Source organism: Impatiens glandulifera, chromosome 4 (assembly GCF_907164915.1).
Source record: "Impatiens glandulifera chromosome 4, dImpGla2.1, whole genome shotgun sequence".
Lineage (NCBI taxonomy): Eukaryota > Viridiplantae > Streptophyta > Magnoliopsida > Ericales > Balsaminaceae > Impatiens > Impatiens glandulifera.
In genome coordinates this window covers 12,911,049-12,935,141 of record NC_061865.1, presented here as the reverse complement: position 1 = coordinate 12,935,141, position 24,093 = coordinate 12,911,049, and the positions used below count along the sequence as shown (strand labels likewise).

General features: G+C 29.3%; 1 protein-coding gene across 1 annotated transcript; it reads right to left on the bottom strand.

Annotated features, from left to right (window-relative positions):
* Nucleotides 1-20,638: 20,638 nt before the first annotated feature.
* LOC124934760 (sesquiterpene synthase Cop-like) lies at nucleotides 20,639-22,895 on the bottom strand. The gene is made up of 5 exons (XM_047475267.1): nucleotides 22,637-22,895; nucleotides 22,166-22,550; nucleotides 21,958-22,087; nucleotides 21,055-21,306; nucleotides 20,639-20,932 (listed from the first exon to the last, which is right to left on the bottom strand). Exons 1-5 carry the CDS (start codon nucleotides 22,893-22,895, stop codon nucleotides 20,639-20,641), a joined length of 1,320 nt encoding a protein of 439 aa, XP_047331223.1.
* Nucleotides 22,896-24,093: the final 1,198 nt, after the last annotated feature.

Genomic DNA, 24,093 nt, shown 5'->3' with positions numbered 1-24,093 from the left:
TACCTATATCTACGTATATACATAGTATATATACATATGTATATATATAATATATATATTAATGTTTGAATTAAAAAAAATTAATTAAATTATAGCTCTATTATCTTTTATATATATATATATAATATACTTAATTTACTTTTTCATTTTTTAATTAAATGCAAATAAAATAAATAAATAAATTATAAAAAATATTATTATAGAATAATTTGAAGTTCACATTACAAATATATAAATATTTTTTAGTTTGGATTGTCCAAACAATATTCAATTTAATCAATATCCAATCCTTATTAATTAATAAATGTTTAATTAAGAATTGAATAAATTTAGTTTGGATTTAATATGGATTGAATAAAACGGATCGGTTTTACATGTTTACTCACCCCTACTTCTCCCTCTGATACAACACATTTGACCTCTATTTCTTAAGATATTTCGAAGATACCCAAACTCCAGTTCCCTACCTGAAGTGCGTTTCATGATTTTAGAAATATTGATTCACATTCTTATATACTCAAAGCAACTTCACTTTTTTCTCATAGATTTCATTGCAGTTTTGGTTCCGTGAGTAAAAAAACCGAAAAATGATTCATTCTCTTGCCCATTTTGCACAATTCTCTACTCTTTTCGTCCAAACTACCTCTTTACCGTTTTACAATTTCTCTTCCCACTTTTTTATTCCCAACAACTATAACAATGCATCAAGACAGTGTTCAAAATTGATTTAGAATATTATAATTATGATATGTTCATGGTACAAAATCTTGGTACACAAGTATATTAAATAAAAGGAAACTATATCTTTTGATTTATAATCTTGATATAAAAAATAAGATTAACATAAAAAATATTAAATATTTTATATTAGATATTTTATTGTGGTCATACAAATAGGAAAATATGGTGACAATATTTTGGAGGCTCTTAAAGAATTTTGGACAAAATATTGATGTTGACATAGTTGTGACTTATTTAAAGATGGAACCAAACACTTTATAAAGCCAATTTTTGTCTTGAGAGCACCGTTTTCCTTGTGTGTGAATTTTGATTGAGATTGAATCATTATAACACTCTTTTAACATTCTTTATAATAAAAATTATAACTCTCTTATGTTTCGAAAGTGGATGTAGGCATGTTTTGGTCAAACCACTATAAATCTTGTGTTTGTGTTATTTATATTTATTTCGTTTCTGCAATTTTTTGGTGTTGTTGTTCTTAGATTATGAGATACTTCATCTCATGATATCCCAACAAGTGGTACTAAAGAGAGACTCTTTGAGAAAAGAGAAAGCTTAAGATCTTGGAGTATTCTTTAAAGATTATTGACAAGTTTTAGGGAGGTTTCCAAATTTGTCGAGCTGCAATTTTTGTTGGTATGAATGATTATCAAGTTTGAGGTAAAGAAGTACGAGGTACTTGATGTCCATGAAATAAATCAAGATGACATATTGTAGATAAGAATACAAAGATGAAAACATATTTATAAGAGGTAAACAATTTCATGAGAAAGAAGGTAAAACAATAAGAGTTTTAAGTCTATCTTAAAGACTAAGAAAAATGTGAAGTACTTTCGGTGTTAAGAGGAAGGATGCTTCAAAAGAGACCGTCTAAATCTAAAATAACATACTAGAAAAGGTTATTAAGCCAATGTTGAGAAGGGATGTGAATTTATAGGGGTGTTTTCTATCATAACTAATTTTTCCAAAGGTGAGTGTATAATGGATTCATGGTGTTCTTTCCACATGACACTTTATAAGGAGTGGCTCCATGGGTACTAGAAGGAGAATGGTGGAATGGTGGAATGGTGGAATGGTGTTGATAGACAACAATCATGAATGTAATGTTGAAGGAATTGGAGTCGTCCATATCAAATGGATGAAAGTGTTACCCTTGTTCTTCATGAGGTAAGATATATCCCTAAACTAAAGAAGAATTTGATTTTTCTTGGCAAGTTGGATCAACAAGGTTATGCTTGGAAGGTAAGAGATGACCAATTACTAGTGAGCAAAGTTACTTTAGTTTTTATGGAATGAGTAAAGAAAATAATGTGTATTCTCTATAAGGTAACTCACAAGTTTGTTTAGCTATTATCTCTGAGGTCACTAAATCATCAAGATTTTGGCTTCTAAGGATTGACTAGAAGGCTTCAAGTATTAGGTAAGAACCAAGTTTTTGGTTCAAGACCTTTAATTGATTGTAATGTAAAGTATTTCATTCTATTAATCAATTACTTCTTGAGAAGATCATGGGCAATAAATCACAAGAGTGGAGAAATTCAAAAGTTCAAAGATTATAATAGTTTAATGGATAATCAAGTGATTAAGAGGTTTAATAAGGTGATGAACTACATTGGTTATGAGTACGTAAACTTGGAGTTCAAATAACTAGGCAGGGCTCTCGAAATTGCAATATATTTCTCAGTTAAGGGGAAGCTTCAACAAATGGTGGGGAGGAAATTTCCAAAGTTAGCTACTTGATCAATAGAAGCTCATTAATTGCTCTTAGCTTGAATACAACAATTGAGGTATAAATTGGTTCATCTATTTCATATTCTCATCCAAAAAACTTTTGATTGTGTTGCATATGTGCATGTGAATAAAGGAAAGCTAAAACTAATGACAAAGAAATATTTCTTTATTGGATTTCTAGATGATCTACAATGGTATAGAGTTTGGTTGGAATAAAGTGGAGATAATGTTATGCTAGGTCGAGATGTGAAGGTTGACAAAGTTGCAACACACACAATGTAGACACAAGTAGTAGTGATTCAAGATGAATCACAACTCGAGGTGGAGATATGTCATCAAAAAGGAACACCACCAAGGGAGAATAAACATATGATTATTGAGATTTCTTCTAATATTGGGGAAGAGGATGACCTTGGTGAAAAGGTGTCATTGGCCATGGATGGAGGAAAAAATGTTACACAATAAGTGTTATAAAAAAATGTGTTTACTGATGAAAACATTGTCGACACGTTGACAAGGTAATCTTTCGGACTATTTGGAAGATTGGATTAAGTTAATAAGTGATTAAGGATTGACAAATTGCTAGTTAACACAAAATATTAATGAAATATCAAAAAGTGGAAGACTAGTAAAAAACACTTACAAACTTAGATGTTGACATCTTGAGAGCAACTCTCAAACGAACCAATAAAAAATCACTACATTATCTTATAATGTGATAAGATAAATAAGTCCTTGAGTGAGATTCCTAGTCATAAAACATGACTAGATTGGAGACTTGATTAATTCAATGGTGAGGATTTGATTACTTCTTTTGTTTTATCTTAATTGTCCATGAATTATGGATCATAGTTTAAATGAATGAGAATATTGATTTGTCCTCTTATTAAGAAGAGGATTGAGACCTTGAATAAGATTCCTAGTTATGAAAAAGGGGCTAGATGAGAGGATCGGTCAATTCGAATGCGAATGTGATCATTAAATTGTCATATATTGCGAGAAGATGAAAGAGACCTTGAATACAATTTTTAGTAATAAAAAAGGGGCTAGATGAGAAACTCGGTCAATTCAAATTCAAATGAGATCATTGAATTGTTATCTAATTTGAGAAGATGAATGAGACCTTGAATGAGATTCTTAGTAATGAAAAAAAGGGTAGATGAGAGGTTCAGTTAATTCGAAAGTAACAAGATCAATAAATTGTCATCTAATGTGTTAAGTTGAATGAGACCTTAAATGATATTCCTATTAATAAAAAATGGATATTTTATTTTACAAGAACTATAGATATTTTATTCTTATAAAATGACGGGCTAAATGAGAGGGCCGATCAATTGAATGAAAGGATATTCGTAATTTTTTTCGAATAAACTATGGATAATCATTTGAAGCACACAGTGAAAACAATTAAAGAGATTTGGTAAATCTTGAAATGATATTCTTTAATTGCTAGTTGTTATGATATTTTTCAAAAATTAGTAGATTGCAAGTTAATTTGTTCAATGAGAAATATGATGTTTAAGTTGGTTGAGTGTGCAAAGTTCAAGGAAAGGTGGGTGATAAATGTTTTGCTAGATCTTAATCTTGAGTAAATAGATGTCAAGAGATACCTAATTATTTGGTACGAAGTAAACGATAAAAGTTCATCTTAGGTATTCTCGTCTTTTGATCAGTATTTTATTTTGAGCATGTAGACGATGAAAGTTCGTCTTGGGTGTCTTCAATTTTTAATAGATATGTGATTTTTAAAAAAATTAACAGTGTATGTTTTCTTGGAATCTTTACATCGGTGCCTTAAGCAATGACATTAAATGTTTGATACTTATTGATGAATCATTCATTTACAAGAACTAAGTATGACAATAATGTCTATTTAAAGGAGATTTGTGCATCTTCCATTATTTATTTGTTATTATTTGATAATGACATGGCGAATGCTTGTATGGATATAAATGATATCATGGAATTAAAACATTATTGGGAAAGGAGTTTGAGATAAAAATTTTGGGTCATTCCTAAAAGTTTTAGGGTATGATATTCAATGGAATATGGAGATGAGATAAATTCACATTTTTCAAAGTGGATACATTGAGAAATTGTTTCCAAATTCCTTGTGGATCGCGCTAAGGGTGTTGGTGCTCATTTTGATATCTCATTTTAAAGTTTCTAGTGGAAACTTTTCAAAAATAAAAGAGAAAGAAAAGTATATTAAAAGTTCTCCTTATGCCAATGCCAATTTGAGTATATTGTATGAAATGGTTTATTTGTACAATGGGAGAACTAAGCACATAGATGTTGGGTTGTACTATGAGAGAGGCATAGTCAATGAAGAGAAATTGTTATCAATAGACAACAATGTTATTGATATGCTGACAATTCTTTGATTTGGGAGTTGTGGAGACTTTTCTTGTTGGAAGAGTGGAATACAAGTGGAGATAGTTTGTAAATCAAGGTGGAGTGTTGATAATGGATTTATAATATTGAAATTATGGTATGTTCATGGTACACAATCTTAGTTCAAGGAAAGAGTATATTAAATAAAATTAAACTATATATTTTTGTTGTGTATAATCTTGATAGAAGGAAATAAGATTAACACAAAAATAAATTATATATTTTATAATGGTAATATAACTAAGAAAATATAGTTAAAATATTTTGGAGGCTCTTGGAGAGTTTTAGACAATATATTGATGTTGTCGTAGTTGTGACTTATTTAAAGGGAAAGAAGAATGGTTTATCAAAATCTATGAAAATTAAAACTAGAGAATAGTTTTACCTAAAAATGTCTTGTTTGAGAATATCAATGCAGATGTCAAAGACGGTGTCTTGTATATTACTTTACCAAAATCACCTCAACTATCCAAAATGATTGAGGTTAATGTTAAATAATTCTATTAAAAAGACTTTGTTTTAATATAGATGGATTTGTCATATATATATATATATATACAATCATCTTGTTGAGGTGTTCATTGTCATTAGGTCAGGTTTTATCTTCTAAGTAAACGGGTCAGGCTTTTCTGTTATGAAAACGGGTTAGGGTATAAATAATTTTTTTTGGTATTTTTCTCTTAACATAGGAAGTCTGAAAGAGAATGAACAGATCTAAGGTTTTCTGATTCCTTCTTTGTTCTTTGGCTGATCCAGAGAGAGAGGTTGAGAGTGAGATTTTGATTGTGGAGTATTCCAATCATTCATAGTGTAATCATTTATTTCATTAGAGAGCAGGGTTTGATTTCTAAGAAGATTCGTAGTTTTGTTATTGTAAAACTCAACAGTGGTATTAGAGTAGTATTGATTGGTTACCTGTTTTAATATTGGAGCAGAGTGCATTACTGGTTACCCGATGAAATTCAAAGAGGAGATCAACTAGTTTCTTTGTTGGGGTTTTCGTCAGTTGTGAAGACAATAATAATGGGGAAATCTAGACCTAATATGGTGAGTCTGAATGGTACCAACTACAGGAAATGTAAACTGATGATTAGTGATCTATTAGTTTCAAATGATTTGAATGAAGCAAATGAAAATGAGGGTGTTAGACCTGAGAGTATAAAAGAGGCTGACTGGAAAAAACAGATAAAAAAGCATGTAGCTTTATTCGTTCCTAGGTTAGTGTAAATGTTGTGATCTATGTTGAGAACGAGACTAGGTCGTATGGTGTGTGGAGAAAACTTGAAGCTCTCTACACTGGGAGGTCAGTAGGGAATAAAGCAGCACTGGTACGAACACTAGTGAATCTGAAGTACATTGATAATAAATCAATTTGCTGAGCACTTGACTGAATTTTAAAATATTTTGAATTAACTGAGTAGTATAAAGATAAACTTTAATGATGAGGTGCAAGAACTTTTAGTCTTTAGATCTTTGCCTAAAAGTTGGGAGACACTTATTATCACTCTCAACAACTCAACACCAAATGGTAAAGTCAACATAAAATTTGTCACCAGTTCCTTACTTGATGAGGAGAATCGAAAGGGGGATGAACCCTCTAAGTCTGATATGTTGGTGACTGATAGAAGAAGATCAAAGGATAATAGAAGTGGTTCGAGTATGGGTAAATCTAAAAGTAAGTCTAGAGCTCCGAAGAAGGATGATGCTTGCCATTAATGTGGCAAAATGGTTCATTGGAAAAATGAGTACTGGAAATTTAAAAATGATAAAGCAAAGGGTACGGTGAAGCCCAGAGAAAAGAAAGACCGGAGTGCATATACATCTACTTGTGCTTTAGATGGTGAACTAACATATGCTTAAAAATGTCAAGACTCCTGTCTTAGCACGTCTTCAAATGAAACAACATGGATTGTTGACACAAGTTCATTATTACCTATTACTTCACACAAATGTTACTTCTAGTCCTATAAAGTTGGTGATTACGGTGATGTTCACATGGGAAACAATGGTGTGTCCAAGATAGTTGGTCTTGGTGATATTAGAATCGAGATAAATATGAGATATTTCCTGATTTTAAGAGATGTAAGACATGTTCCTAACTTGAGAATGAATTTAATTTCTGTAGGTAAGCTCAATGATGGAGGCTACCATAATATTTTCAAATGTGGAACATGAAAGATATGAAAGGGCTCCTTGGTTGTTGCACGAGGTAAGAAATGTTGTTCTTTATACAAGACAAATTTGAAAATTGTTTATGATGTAGCATATTCTGTTGTGATGGAGTCATCCTGTGAGTTATGGTACAAGAGACTATGTCACATTAGTGAAAAGGGATGAATGTTTTGATCAAGAGGAATGAGATGTCGAATCTCAAGGATGCTCATCTTGAAAGGTGTGAGTATTACTTGATGGGTAACCAGAACATAGTCTCTTTAACTAAGTTGATAGTAGAATTGAAAAAGAATGTCATTGAACTGGTCCATACAAATATCTATGGTCTTATGAAGATTAAATCCATAAGTGATGCTTCTTAATTTGTAACCTTCATAGATTATGTATCTAGGAAGGTTTGAGCCTATGCTATAAACCCAAGAATGATGTTGCAACAAGATTCAAGGTCTTTCACAAGTTGGTTGAAAGAGAGACAAGCATAAAATGATGAGGGTGCGGTCAAATAATGGGGATAGTACATATGCTCATTTGATGATTATTGTAAAGATCAGGGTATTCGACATGAATAGACTGTGCCCAAGACTCCACAACAAAATGGAGTGACCGAGAGGATGAACAGAACAATGTTGGAACGAATGAGGAGTATGTTCTCACATGTCAGGTTGGCTAAACATTTCTAGGCTGAAGCCATGAGCACTATAGTGTATGTAATCAACCATTCTCCCTCCAAGTCATTGCATAATAAGTGTGCATAAAGCATCTGGTAAGGTAAAGATGTTAATAATAACTATTTACGTGTTTTTGGTTGTAGAGTCTTTGTGCATGTTCCAAAAGATGAGTGGTCAAAAATAGATGCAAAAACGAGATAATGCATATTTTTGGGTTATGGTCATAAAAGTTGCGGATACAAGTGTTATGACCTAGTGGACAAAAAGGTTTTGATAAGTCAAGATGTAGTATTCCTTGAAGATTGGACTATTGAGAATTTTGAATCATACGTGATCTTCTTGGTCTTGAGATGACTCATGATGTTGAGAAGACAAGGTCAGATGTAGCTTCAGACTCGGATAGTGATGATGATGTTTCTTAGGGTCAATCTATAGGCCATGGAAATGATACAGAAGCTGATCTTGGTGATAATATCGAGGCTGAATTTGAAGTTCAACAAGAAGATGGAAATCAAAAAAATCAATAAATAGAGGTACTTAGAAGGTCTACTAGGAAGAAACGATCAAGTTCTAATTATCCAACTATATAATATGACCTTTTAACTAATTGTGGGGATCTTGTATACTATAAGGAGGCTCACAAGGAAGAATGGCTAGCTGCCATGGATGAAGAGATGAAGTCATTGCTAAAAATGACACATATGAACTGGTAGAAAGACCAAAGAACAAAAAGGTATTATAAAATAAATGAGTGTACAAGATCAAGCAAGAGGGTGATGATAGAAAGTTAAGATACAAGGCTAGGCTGGTTGGCAAAGGTTTTGGCCAGAGGCATGGAATCGATTATGATGAGATCTTCTCAACGATAATGAAGATGAATTCTATCTAGGTGGTGTTAAGTCTAACTATTTGTATGGATCTTGAGGTTGAACAGCTTGATGTCAAGATTGCACTTCTCCACGATGATTTGGATGAAGATGTTTATATGGAGAACACTGAAGGTTACAATAAGAATTGTGAGGAAAGAAAGGTGTGCAAACTTGTCAAAAGTCGGTACGGTTTGAAGCAAAAACACCAAGACAATGATATCTTAAGTTTGAGTCATTCATGATCATCCATGGGTACATGAAGACGTCTACAGATCACCGTGTCTTTGTGCAAAAGTTTGTTTCTAATGATTTTATTATACTTCTTCTATATGTTGATGACATGATAATTGTAGGGAGTGACAATCTCAAGATTGCCAAATTGAAAAAGGATTTGACCAAGTCTTTTGAGATGAAAGACTTGGGTCCAACAAGAAAATTTTTTGGAATACATTTCATTCGTGATCGGGTGAAAAAAAGGCTATGGTTGTCTCAAGAGAGATATATTGAGAAGATTCTAAAAAGGTTTTGTATGGACAAGGCAAAGCTAGTTGCTTTTCCATTGGCTATACACTTGAAAATAAACAAGACAATGTCTCTTAAGAATGAAGATGAAATACAAGAAATGTGCAAGGTTCCATATATTTCAGCAATAGGTAGTGTGATGTATGCAATGGTCTACACAAGACTGAATATAAATCATGCGGTTAGAGTAGTTAGTCGTTTCTTTTCAAATCTCAGTAAGATACATTAGGAAACGGTTAAGTGGCTAATGAGATATCTTCGAGGGACCTCCGAATATGCTTTGTGTTATGAACTGGATCACCACATATTGAAGGGTTTTCTGATTCAGATATGAGTGGTGAAATTTTGACCTAAAAACGGTTTTGAGAAATTGATCTTTGCAGAGATCGATTGATCGTGATTATGGTTAGGGCTTTTATTCCCTACAATTATGAGTTGATTGCAACTTATAGATCACGATTTCATTATCTGTATCAAAAGACACAAGACCTACTATTCTTGACCAATTCAAGAACACTTGGTTCCCAACAACCGAGTCATATAGAATCGGGACCGAGAACATGACCGAGAATAAGGATCGATGTTCTTCAGTTAGGACCAAGATCGTGGACCAGTGTTCTTGAGAAATGACTGAGGAATCCGGTTGAGGTTTCTAACCTCAGACCGAGAGGTCTGACCTTGGACCGAGCCTCCTAGGTCCACGACCAAGAAACCTAGACCTAAGACTGAGCCTCCTAGACTTAGGACTGAACAACCCAGGTTCATTACGAGCCTCTAGAACCCCAAGACCGAGCCCTTCGGTCCATCGACCGAATAGTCCGACTTCGAGACCAAGCCTCCCGAACCCAGGACCGAGCCCTCCAGATCCATGGACTCCGGTCCTAAGGCCTATTTGGTTCCACTTTTCAAAATCCAAAATTATTTTTGTAATTTTGAAACTTCAATCCATTTTTAAATAATCCCGAAAGGGTTTTTTACTTAGTTTTATATTAACGCAATAACATGTTCTCTCTTTTAAATAAATTTGTATAATTATTTACGTAATCTAAACATATTCTTGTTTAGGACACCAGACTACTAATTAAAATTAATAAATGTTATATATAAATCTAATAGCCAGACACTGTTTTAATAAAATAAAACCGTTATTTGAAGGGCGCGGAGGACATAGTGCGAAAGTCTTTTCTCGAGTGTAACAAAAAACGAACTCCTTATAGAGACTCTGGTATAAAATACGTTTATACAAGTATTTTTTTTTTGATGATTTTCTTAAAAATCATTTGGCAACTCTATTTTCAAATAAATATTATTTTAAATTAGTTATATTTTATTAATTTAAACCGACTTTTAACCAAATTGTTATTTGGTCCTTAGATTATTAAAATTTTAATAAAATTAATTATTTTTACATTATTAATTTTAAAAGCTTTCAGATATTTTCAAAATTTTTTAAAATAATGTGTTCTTTTAAAAGACACCGAATACGCAAACAAATGTTGAAACGCTTCGAACATCAAGCCACTCTGCGATTTCCCGTATTATCACATGTCATCTAAACACATGCTAAGCTACGGAAAAGAAATATCTTGTGGATTACAATGTAATTCTTTTATTTCAAATATATTTACTTATCTATTTCAATTTTTAATAAAAATAATATATATATGATTTTTAGGTTTTAGTTTGATTCAAATCAAGAATTTATTAATTTATTTTATAAAATATTTTATAATATTGAACAAAATAATATTTGAAATACAACTTTATTTAAATTCAAATAATTTTAAGTGAACAATTTTTTTGTTTATATAATTTTTTTATAAATTTATTTTGACAAAATAAATAATTTATTTATGACCTATTGTTGAAAAGAAAGAAAAATATATATATATTAAAGGTAAATAGGTGGGAGACTAATTCACCAAATTTGTAATATTATATAGTCATATACGTTTGTATGAACTTTTTATAATTTATAGGATTAAATGAGCCAGTAAATATTTCAAGGGACATTAGCTTTCCAAAAACAAATATAATATTATTAGTTATATAATTCATTAATAAATATATATTATAAATAAGTAATATACGATTCTCTCAATCATATTAATATTTTTTAAATTTTAATTTTCAATAGGATTTTATATTTAAACTTATAAATAAATTTTTATATTATTAAATATTATTATTTAATAATGGTTGGAGATTATTCACTTATATATGTAGTATAAATTAAATTGTTAACAATTATTAATTTATTTATTTTTAATTTGAATAAAATATTAAATACTTTAAATTAGTCTAATATGTTGGAAGTATTAAGTTATTAATATTTAATTAACTAAATATGTTAACGGTGAAATTTTTTTTATTTTTTATTATTTTAAATTAATGTTATTTTATTAATATATTTTTTTAATGATATTTATTAATTTAACACTTTAAAAATATATTATTTATTATAATTATAAATATATATTATTATATAATTAAATTTAAATTATTATCATATATTTATTATTTAATGTATTAATAATAATTTAAATTATAAAATATTTTAAAAATAAGTAAGTAAATTAATAAAAATTATAGGTGAAAGAATTATTATGAGTCACATTTTTATTCATATAATTTATTTTTTTATATTATTTTTTTATTTTAATTTATATTATTTAATTTAATATTTTATTTTTTATTTTAATTTAGTATATTTAATTCTAATTATATATATTACATTTATAAAATTAAATAATTTATTAATTAAATGAGAATCTAAATAAATTTAGAAAGGTGGGGTAGTTTAAGAATGTTGAATAACTTTGGTAAAAAAAAATAGAGATCCTAGTAAATTTAATGGATTTGTAGTTGACATATTTATAAATATATTATTATATTATAATTTCATAGAAAGGTAAAAGTGAGTAGAAATTATAAATATATATTATTATATTATTAAAATTAAAATTATTATTATATATTTATTATTTAATGTATTAATAATAATTGAAATTAATATAAAATAATTAAAAAAATTTAAAATAAATAAGAAAAATAATAAAAAATAATAATATCGAAGAAAATTATTAAAAGACTCACCATTTTAAATAATTTATTATTTTATATTGTTTAAGTTAATGTTTTAATATATTGTCAAGAATATTGAATATAGATCCTCAATTGAAAACACAAACAATCCTTCATCACATATATCACTCAAAATACTTATCATGTTCTTATTCATCTTCATCATTCCAGTCAAACTGAGGCAAACATGAATATCATTTAAAGCATCCCATTCACATTCAACAAATTCAAGCCCTTTAAAAGATATCATTTTCAACTATTCACCAAGATATGAAAGCATGTGATCATTCAAAATAGTCTAGCATTGGTATCATTCAAAGTGAATTATCAATTCAATTAGTCATTTTTTTCCAATTTGAATCATCAAGCATTCTCCCTTAAAAATCTTTAAAAATAAAATCAATTTAATAAATTTAGAAAGAATTTATAAATATTAATTCGAAAAGAGGAAGAGTGGTTAATTAAATATTTACCTTCAGCAATTGTTTCTCTCTCTCTCGATAAACTTAACGATTCTCCATTAAACGTCATCTTCAACACAACAATATGCCCAAAGCTTTAGAAATTTTATAAACCCTTTCTCTTCATCAACTCTTTATAGTGCAAGTTCTTAATAGAATAATTAGGCTTATGAACATCTGAAGATAAGATGTAGATATCCCTAGCATCCATGAAGTATTGGGTTCGAGAGACCGTTCCGCGACAAGTTCTATCCTCCTTGTTAAATTGGTTGAATGTGTTTGCAAATTATGTTCTTAACCCGATATTAGTTGCAATCTGAATGAGAAACTTAACCAAATCCCTCTCTCTCACAAGGTGCTACCCTAGTCATTCAGTTTATCCGTAGATTAATTATTCGTTCCAATTACATATGAATGTATTGGGTGCTTTCTTGCCAGCATTCCTTCCTCTTATAATTCGATCTAGAATTACCCACTAAGGTTGAAAAGAATTTGGACAATGTCGAACTAACACTATCACAATGTAAATGGTCTCTCTCAAATGTAGAGAGGCCAAAACCTACTACCTTCTAGCGTGACAAGACATGCACTTTAATCAGCTTGCATATATATTTTTATTATGATATCTCCGCTCATTATGTATACAAATACTAGTGTTGAGAATATGGTATTTTTATGGTACACAATCTTGATATAAAGAAAGATTATATTCAACCAAAGAAAACTATACATTTTGGTTAAGTATAATCTTGATATTAGGAAATAAGATTAAGACAAAAAGAAATTTGATATTTTGTTATGAAAATACAATTAGGAAAATATGGTAAGAATATTTTGAAAGCTCTATGAGAGTTTGAAAAGATATTGATATTGATCTAATTGTGGCTTATTTAAAGGTACAGTTGAACACTTTAGAAAGCCAAGTATTTTCCTTGGGTGTATCGCCTCCTTGTGAGTTGTGTGTTAGCTCTAATTGTGAGAGAATCATTGTAACACTCCTCTAACATTTTTGATAATATAGTTGAGAGTCTCTTTTGCTTTGAAAGTGGATATAGGTTTGTTTTGGCAGAACAACTATAAATCTTGTGTTTGTGTTCTTAAGTGGTTATATTCCATTTCCACAATTGTTCATTGTTGTTGTTATTTTGCATTAAAGGATACTTCATCTCCCGATATCCCAACAAGTGATATCAGAACAAGGTTTTTCGAGAGGAGAGGAAGTTGAAGAGCTTGAAGGATCATTGAAGGTTTCTTGACAAATTTTATGGAGGTTTCCGAAAATGTCAAAGTTATAGTTCTTGTTGGTATGATTGTCTGCCAAGTTTAAGGTGGAAGAAGTACGAGGTACTTGATGTCCCAGGAAAAATAGTGAATTGTAGACAAGAAGAAAATGAGGAAGACATATCTGTAAGAGGTAAACAACATCATGAGAATGAAGAAAATGTAGTAAGAAATCTAAGTCTATGTTGAAAACTACAGAAAATGTGAAGTGATTCCGATGTTAAGATGAAGGATACTTTAGAAGAAATTTCCTACAACTAAAGAAGCATACTAGAAAATGTTGGGTTTAGAAGGCAAGAAATGGTTCATTGCTAGTGAGCACAATTACTTTAGTTGTTATGGAAGCAGTAAAGAAAACAATGTGTATTCACTACAAGGTAACTCACAAGTATGTTTAACTATTATCTCCGAGATCAATAAATATACATCAAGGTTTTTACATTTGAGGTTTGTCCTCAAAGACTTGCAAGATTTGAGTAAGAAAGGAGTTCTTGGTGCAAGAAATTTAACTCATTTTAATGTAAGGTATTTTATTTTATTCATTAATGAGCTTTTGAGGAGGTCATGGGCAATGAAGCACACGAGTGGAGCAAATTCAAAAGTTCAAATATTAGAAGATTTTGGAGGAGAATCAAGTATATAAGACAAATAAGAAGACGAGTACTTGCAATGATTATGAGTACATAAATTTGGAGTTCAAAGAATTAGGCAAAGCTGCCGAAATTGTAAAACACTTCTTGGTTAAGTAAACGCCTCTACAAAATGGTAGGGAATAAATTTCCAAAGTTAACTACTAGATCAATAGAAGTTCATCAATTTCTCTTTGTTTGAAGACACCAATTGAGGTATAGAATGGTTCATTTAATTCATATGCTTATTCAAAATTCTATGATTGTGTTGCATATGTGAATGTGAATGAAGGGAAACCGAAACCAAAGGTAAACAAAATTATCTTATTGGATTTCCAATAATGTCAAAGGTTATAGAGTTTGGCTAGAAAAATGTAGAGATAAGGTTATGCTAAATTGAGATGTGAAGTTTGACAAAACTAGAGCACATGGAGACACAAGTAGTGATTAAGAGGAATCACAACTCTATGTGGAGATATGTAATAATGAGACTATTGAGATTTCTTCTAATGATGGGGGAGGAGGATGACATTGGTAAGAGGTATCATTAGCCATGAATGGAGGAAAAAATGGTACACAACAAGTGTTATCAAAATGTGTTTACTAATCATAACATTGTCGACATGTTGATAAGGCAATCCTTCGGGCTAAATTGCAAGATTGCATTGAGTTGGCAAGTGATTAAGTATTACTATATTGCTAGTTAACACACAATACGAATGAAAGACCAAGAAGAGTTAGACTAATGAAAGAAACTTATAAGTTTAGGTGGAGATATCTTGAAATCAACTCTCAAAAAAATCAAGAAAAATAATTATATTATCTTCTAATGTTAGAGGATGAATAAGACTTTGAGTGAGATTTCTAGTCATAAAAATGGGCTAGATGAGAGGCTCGATCAATTCAAAATTGGTGATTTGGGTACTTCTTTTGTTCTATCTTTTATTGTCATGGATTATAGTTAAGTTGAATGGGCTAGATGAGAGGCTCATCAATTCGAATGTGAATGAGAACATTGAATTGTCATCTAATACGAGAAGATGAATTAGACCTTGAATGTAATTTCTAGTCATAAAAAAAGGCTAGATGAGAGGCTCGATCAATTCAAATGGAAGAACATTCACGATTGCTTACGAAGAACTATGAAGCATGGTGAAAAGAATTGAAGATAGTTAGAAAATGTTGAAAAGATAATCTTGAATTACTATTGTTTTGACATTATTCAAAATTAGTAGTCTTGCAATTTGTTTAAGGAGAATTGTGCGGTTTAAGATGCTTGAGTGTGCAAAGTTGAAGGTAAGATGGGTGACAATTATTTTTCTAGATCTTGAGCTTGAATAAAATGATGTTAATATCACCCAAAATAAAGCAAGTTTTAAAATTTAGACGAGTCATTCCAACATATCACAAAGGAAGTGGATTCAAAGGTTTTCTCATTGAGATTTAAAAGAACTAAAATTGACAAGTTTTGAAACTTTTATGTGATAATTCATCGAAATTTAAAATAGAATTCAAAATGGATAAGAAATTAATGATTTAAGGATACAAAATGTGACAACTTTGACCTTTAACATCTATTTTCCAAGAATATTTTGGTCTTAATCTATGTGATTAATGCCATTATTTATTGCAATAGGTATGATTCTACATTTCTTAGAATTGCAACAATGGTAAAGGGAATTATAATTTCCCAATTATCTTATAGGAAAAAATAGTAACAAATAGATGGTAAAAGAAACAATTGAGTTGCTATTCATTTTTTGGTTCTACAAGAGCCAACTAAAAATTATTTGATTAATAATTAAAAACAAATGAGGAAATATTCTATTAAATGTAATTATTTGATTATTAATTTGTAAGCATGCATTTTCCCATGAATGCATATAGTCATATTAGTAATAGAGTGGATTTGAGTAAAGATTGGATTAGGTTGGCAATTTCACTACTCATGCTAGATCTAAGATAAGTTTTATTTCTTACTAACATGAACAAATAATTTAGAGCATTAGAAAAAATTATATATAAATTTATATATAACCTTTATTGGATTTATGCCCAAAGTAGTATCATACAATTAAAATAATATGTATGCATAAGAATCAATCCCACCCCAATTTCACCTTATGCCAAAAAAGTCTATATATATTACATTTTGAAACCAAACTATAGTTATTCAACAACACAATGTAGAGATGAATCTCAATTATCTATAACTAACATCATAGAATAGAAGATAAAAGAAAATGATAACTATAAACTCATTTTTGCACGCTTACAAGTATTCATAAGCTCCACCGAGGTTTTTGCATCGCATTTCATCAACCAACCTATATCTATTGATTCATCTTTGTTTCTAATTTCAGGTCTATAATCTTCGGATAAGGTAAATTTTGTTCAACTTGGAAAAAAAACACCAATGAGGGATACCCTTGCCTCATGCATATGAGAAACATTTTCAATTACAATCCTTGCTCTTCCAAATAATGTGATAAGTGAACTTTTACTTTCGGGAGACAATTTAATCTGTAACTTCTGAGTAAGTTTCTAGTTCTCTTCTATCCTTGAGTAATAAATACTCATTTAAAGGATATCTAATAAAAGATTGGTGCTCCATTTTAGATATTTCAAAGGTTGTTCAACTATCATCGATGTATTTCTTCCTCAATGTGTTTAGTTGCCTTGTCGTCGTTAACACCATTACCATATCCTTAATTAGTGTCTCACTCATTATTAAAATTCATGTCAAGTGGAGTTGCACCCAGGGACGAACCCAGAATTTCGAATTGGGGTGGACTTGAAAAAAAAATTAGGTTGGGCTTAAAATAATAACGAATTTTTTTTGAAAAAAACAAGTATATAAAAGTAAAGTTTTACCATTTTTTTAATAGTTAGATAAAAAAAACAATGAATTATATTAATTTTTTTTAAGAAATTAAGGGTAATATCATATTTCTACCGTAAAAAAAAAATAAATAAAAAATATTTCGGGGTGGGCTGAGCCCCTACATAGATTCGTCCCTAGTTTCACCTAAACTTACGGGATTTCAGTAGAGGAACTAGTTTTTTAAACCTTGTCATTATCACCTGTAATGGTCTTTTAGAAATACAACATCTCTACTTATCACAATCTTTTTCATCATCGAATCCCATAACTTGTACCCAAACTCTTTGTGACCATACCCCATGAAGACAAATCATTTTTCTTTATTGTCAAACTTTAATCTTTCATCTTTTTGGGATATGAACGAACACACTACTATCAAAGACTCTCAAATTCTTGTAGGAGACATTTTTTCCTATCCAAATCATCTTCAAAACGTTATTATTCAATGATGATGCATGAGAATTCAATATTTTCTAATAGTCATCACTCATCGTGTATGTCTTTTTCATTGCTTGTAGAGGCCTAAATAAACTCTACACATCAAGGTATCAAGCATTTTGAATTTCCACACCGAAAAAAATGTCGTTGTTAGCTTAATCATCCCCAATTGAACTTTTCTCCTTCATTTGGCACACAAAAATTTGATCAATCCAACCAAATGAGTTGATAACAATTATAAGATTATGATTTCTCTATATATATTATAGGATTATGATTTCTCTCTATATATATATGAGCTGGACCCAACAATTTTAACATTTACAAATTAAATTATTAAGAATTCATTATGAAAAAGAAAGAATCACGGATATAATTGATAAAATTATTAAAAAGTGTAGATAAAGAAAGAAAAACAATTTCAAAATACTAAAATGGAGACACCATGCCCGATTCTAAGAAATAGTAGAGGTTGCTGGTAACCTGTGTTAGAATTATTTATAATATTTGAGTACATATATTATTTAATAATTATATATTAGTTATTATCGTAATAAATATTAAAGTTCAATCAAAGTGATCTATTAAAGTATAAATGTAATGAGATTATTTAGACATTTATAATAAATATGTCGATAAATATTAAAGTTCAATCAAAGTGATCTATTAAAGTATAAATGTAATGAGATTTTTAGACATTTATAATAAATATGAGGACATATTTGTGTAAAAATATAAATATCATTTACTATTTTGTTGATTGATCAAAAATAATTGGCATATTAGGGCTAGGCAGGGACTGATGTACCCACCCTTAATTTTCTTTTTTTAATATATTCTTTTCAGTTTTCTTTTCCTTTCAAATGCAAGTATATATATATTTAGAAATTTCTAGTCATTAGCTTCACTTTTGTTTTCAATTTTTTTTCTTTTGAATGCAAATGTATATATATATCCTTTTCAATTTTATTTTTCTTTCAAATGCAAGTATATATATAATTAAAAATTATTCCTAGGCATTAGCTTCACTTTTCTTTCTAATTTTCTTTTCCTTTCAAATGCAACTATATATATATATAATTCTAAAATATTTTTAACAATTATTTCCTTCTCACAATTTCATGTTTATTTCACTAATTTATATTCTCGTACTTTTCTATTATCTAATTATTTTCATTTAAATTTTAATATTTATTTTCTATTTCTCAAAAGAGGTAGAATTTAATCTTCTTTAAATTATTTTTTCTAATTTTCTTCCCTAATTTCTATCTCTTAAATGATGTATTTGTTAACTTAATCATGTATATAAATGATATATTTGTTAACTTAATCATGTATATGATATTTATAATTGATTTTATTATGTTTGATTGAATATTATAACTTTGAAAATTTATCATGTTAGACACACTTTTTTTTCATCTATTTTTTTTATAATTGAACTCTAATTGTTCGATAAAATGTTTACTTAGTTTTAACATTACATTTTACCGCTATAATAGAGCAAATATTTTCAGCAATGAAAGAGGTGAAAACAAAATTTCGCAATAAAATGGGAGGGTGATTTTTTAGTCGATTGTTTGACACTCTATATTGAATTAAATTTATATTTTATTATAAATGAATTATATGTTTTTAAAATCCGGTATAACTCAACTTATTTAAATATTATATAATATAATGTACTTGACTAAATTTAAGCCCACCCAGTGTTAATTCCTGGGTCCGCCCCTAGGCTAGGTCCCCAAGCTATATAAATAGCGTGGATTGAAAGACTTAATCTCGCCCACATTAGTCATTTCGATCTAGATCTAGAATTAGGAAATTCAAAATCGAAAGAATCTTCGAAAAATTACGAAAAATAATTTAATGAACCGTTATTCATTAAAGATTCAGGTATATTTCTGCAACTAAAATTTATCTTAATTTATTGACATTTAGTATTAAGATTATTGATTTAAAGAATTTATTTGCTCTGCTTCAACATTGGAACTCGAAATTGACCTCTAACCCTCTTCATGTGGGGATTTTAATATTTTATGGAATTGTATTTGTTATTATATTTTATTTTACATGTTTCATGCATTATTATTAATTATGAAAATATAGTCATAACTTAAATTTGACTTTGGTAATTATATTTATGTTTACCTTGACTTATGTGGCATTAATGTTTACTTAGGAATAAGGAAAATAGTTTTATCCTTGCAAAGAATTATAACAGATTTTTGTGAGAGAACAATTTTTTGTGAGAGTTTCTTTTCCTTCATTGGTTACAATTATGGTCAAAATAAATAATCATAAATAAATGAGAGCGCATATATAGAACTTGGGGTGTAATTAAGTGCTTCAATTTAGTTGTTTAAAAATATTCATCCAATCCATTTGCATCGGTGTTTCAAGATTTTTAAATTGGCGGTTAAACGACAATTCAATTTGGATGGGTAAAAGGTTGACTAGTTTAGTCGATTTTCCAGTTTGAATAGTTGTAGCTTTGAAGTTAGCTCTACCAAACTAAGGAAAATCTTATATATATATGATGTTTAATAATGTGTTGAGATGATATTATTTTGTGATGGTGTATGAAAATGAAATATAAATTATTTTAACAACAAAATATAAGACTATAAAAGTATAAATCCACATAAATGTTCATTAATATTGTTATTATTCATAACAAATGTGCCACATTATTGGAAAGGAATTTGTGACCATTCATTTTTTAGCATTTGATATTACAAAAGCAATATGTGTGCAAAATAAATTACACATCAACCTCGCTAACAAGAATAGAAGTGATGTAATCTTTAGCTTTGGTTTTAGAATTTGTGTATCCATCTTCTTCCTTATACATCATGTCCATGTAACGAGCCATATTCATCACCCGACTAAGTATATTCATTGGGACCTTTGTTGGACGAATACACTCAAAGTTGATATCTTTCCAAGCATCAGTTATTTGTTTCCGCAGATTAATTGTCGCCAGCTCCTCCAACGCGTCATGTTGGTTCATATAGCACTCTACTGCAGATGCAACATGCTCTCTTTGTTGTTCAAACTGTAAACATTTAGCAAATATAAGTTAAACTTATTTTCTAAAATGAAAAATAATTCAACTATTGATATAATAATTATTTCCAAACTTAAATCCTAATATCTATAATATATATTGTTGTCTACCTTGAAACCAGTAACATCATCAACTAGTCTAACAATGACACTTGTAGCTTGGATGATGAGTGGGTCACTAAGCATCCATTCAAAACCTTCTTTGGTCGCTAAATTAGAGTGCATTCCTAACAAGAAAGCGATGGACATAACTTCGACAGCAGAAGTTATCTTTGCCACATTCATATATTCCTCTAGGGTGGGAATATAACTTTTGTGAAGCCATGTTGCTTCGTCCATATAGCCGTTGGCCAAAACCTTTATCTGTTATATATAGAGAGTCTATCCATTATCATTCATACAAATTGTTTTTACAATAATATAAGAAATAAACAAGGAAAATACATTTCCTTATATGGAAATGATGAAATGAATGATATATAAGATACTGTTAAAGTTTGCAAAACTCGATTTCAACACTTGCAGAAATTGTACCAAAGAAATTATTTGATTCAATTATATATGCACATAATATATTTTTTTGTGAAAATAAAAGTAGTGTGATGAGAGAACTTCCCAAGAATACTTGTTTCAATTACATCAAATGATAAACTTCAGTTCATTTTATTAATAACTCAATAAAGATTACCGAGTGTTTGATATGTTTGACGCCATGCAAGATACCTCGACGGACACTCTCCTTCTCCAACCATTTATAAAAATCATCAAGTATTTGGTAAAAATATTTCATGTATTCCGGTAATTGATATAAGTAATTTGACAATCCATCGAATTCATTTCTCTCCCAACTGAAAAGATGTGTTAGCTCATTATAAACAAATGTCATCTAATATGTCATGTATTAATGATGCTGAATAATATATACCTATTCATTGTGTTGGTGAAGAGCACGAGTTCTTCCCAAGTACCATAAGCATCATATATATCATCCATAACAGATAAAAGGGTAATTACCATAGTTATTATTGTCCTTCCATATGCATATTGAGGCTCAAAATAAATTCCGATACTCCATAAGTAACATTCCACCAATATGTCCCTTGCGAAGGGGAATTTATTTGTTAAGTCTAAATCTTTCCACCATCTACAAAATCAAAGTTAATTAGTTAAGAGCACATTTATTATATTTGTTAATAATGACACAAGTATCATGTATTCGAACCTAGTGAGTTCACCAAGCTCTCTTTGGTGCAATTTCTGCATGATGTTGAAATCGAGTTTTGCAAACTTTAACAGTAATTTATCATGCATTTCATCGTTTTCGTATAAGGAAATGTAATTCCTCGCCTCTATCCTTATCAATCCCTTATGGATTGACTGGTTGAGAGCATGTTTTACTTGTTCAACAAAACATGATTTGGTTATGAGATCATTATGCAACATAGCCTCAAATTGACTTGTGGTAAAGATTAGGGCTTTCTCCAACAAGTCTTCACCTCGGAGTCTGAAATGTGTCGCCTCATACAAGCTTAACATCCCCTTTATATCACTTGCTATGGTGGTATTGAATTCACCTTTGTGATTAATGAATTTCTTGAATATATCCTCTATGAAAAAATTAATCAGATGAAAACAAACACTAAACTTTTATATAGAAAGAATAAATAAGAAAAATGTTGAAAGCAAAAATCACCTGAAATTTTATATCCATGTTCTCTAAGTAACCGAAAACGTAGAGAACATGTATGGAGATCACTGTCTACATAATCACGACATGAAATCAAATCCAAGTATTGAATTACATCTTTGATCTCGTTTTCAAATTGGTATCCTATTCCTAACCGTTGGATAGCATCAATTAAGTTTAACTTATCTGTATTCGTCACACCATTTGAGAATATAAATTTTTCCTTTAATTTTTCTCTAAGGTCACAATGAATCGTGTGCTCCATTCCAACCACGGCTTCATTTTCCTACACAATAAAATATTTTGCAAGAGAAAGGAAAATTATGTTCCTTGTTTATTTCTTATGAATCCATTTGAAAATATGCACATATATATATATATATATATATATATATATATATATATATATATATATATATTAAATTAAAAATAGTTGAATTTCAATGTAGGTGATACTTTTTTTTCATAAAATCTAGTTTGGTGATACACATGCAATTCCTTAGACATTATTTATTTTCATGTGTGGCATTGTTTGTATTTGAATTATTTAAATAATTTTATCTTATATATACTATAAAAAGTTGGATTATTGGGTGAAAATATTTAAATAGTATTAATATTTAGAAAACAAAATATAAAATATATTTTAATTAATAAATCGATTAATTAATGGATAAGTATAAGGTCTCTAGATTATTTAAATAATTCTTAAATATTTATTTAGTATGAATTTATTTCAAAATAAATATTTTTAAATAATGTATTTTTATAATATTAAATAGTATTTAACCCAAATAAATTAATTAAACTGACCAAAACTCTTATTTACATCATTCTTTAATTTAAATGTGTGCTTTTATAAAAGAAAATCTGAGATATGATAATTAGTTAGAGCTAGTTAATCTCGGATTATTTTTGTTTATTTTATGGATTTTACCCAATTTTTTATAAGTTTTATTCCAATCTTATTACTCTGTTCTAACCAATAAATTACTCATAGTTTGAATTATCAAATTACTAATTTCATCGCTCAAAATTTTAAAATAACCTATTTTTTATCGAACAATTATTATTTATTTATTTATTAAAAACCCAAATTGTGACCTGCCCTCAGAGATAAAAGAAAGCAATTGATAGAAGATGTTTGTTACCGATATTGTTGAAACATATTTAAGAAAATAATCTCCCCAAACTGATGCATGAAAGTTTGCAATTGGACGATCAATTACAACAACTTTAGACGTCATCTTTTCCTTCTCTAATTTCTCTCTAAATTATTTTAGTGTCTATCTACTTTCAAGCCTAATTACGTGTATATATATAGGCCTCATTAGGCCAAAATACAAATTGATCTCTGAATTTGCATTCGATATTCATTCAAACCCATATTAATTTCAGTCATTTAACTTCATTTTTATTAATTTAATTATTTTTTATGATTTGATTCAATTTCAATTTTAAAA

What these genes read in the sequence shown, in the direction of transcription:
- LOC124934760 (XM_047475267.1), bottom strand. Translation starts at nt 22,895, where the DNA reads ATGGAGCACACGATTCATTGTGACCTTAGAGAAAAATTAAAGGAAAAA. An exon ending in GAAGGACAATAATAACTATG is followed by an intron (nt 21,307 to 21,957) that starts GTAATTACCCTT and finishes TATATATAACAG; the next exon opens with ATAAAGGTTTTGGCCAACGG. An exon ending in ATGATGTTACTGGTTTCAAG is followed by an intron (nt 20,933 to 21,054) that starts GTAGACAACAAT and finishes AAATGTTTACAG; the next exon opens with TTTGAACAACAAAGAGAGCA.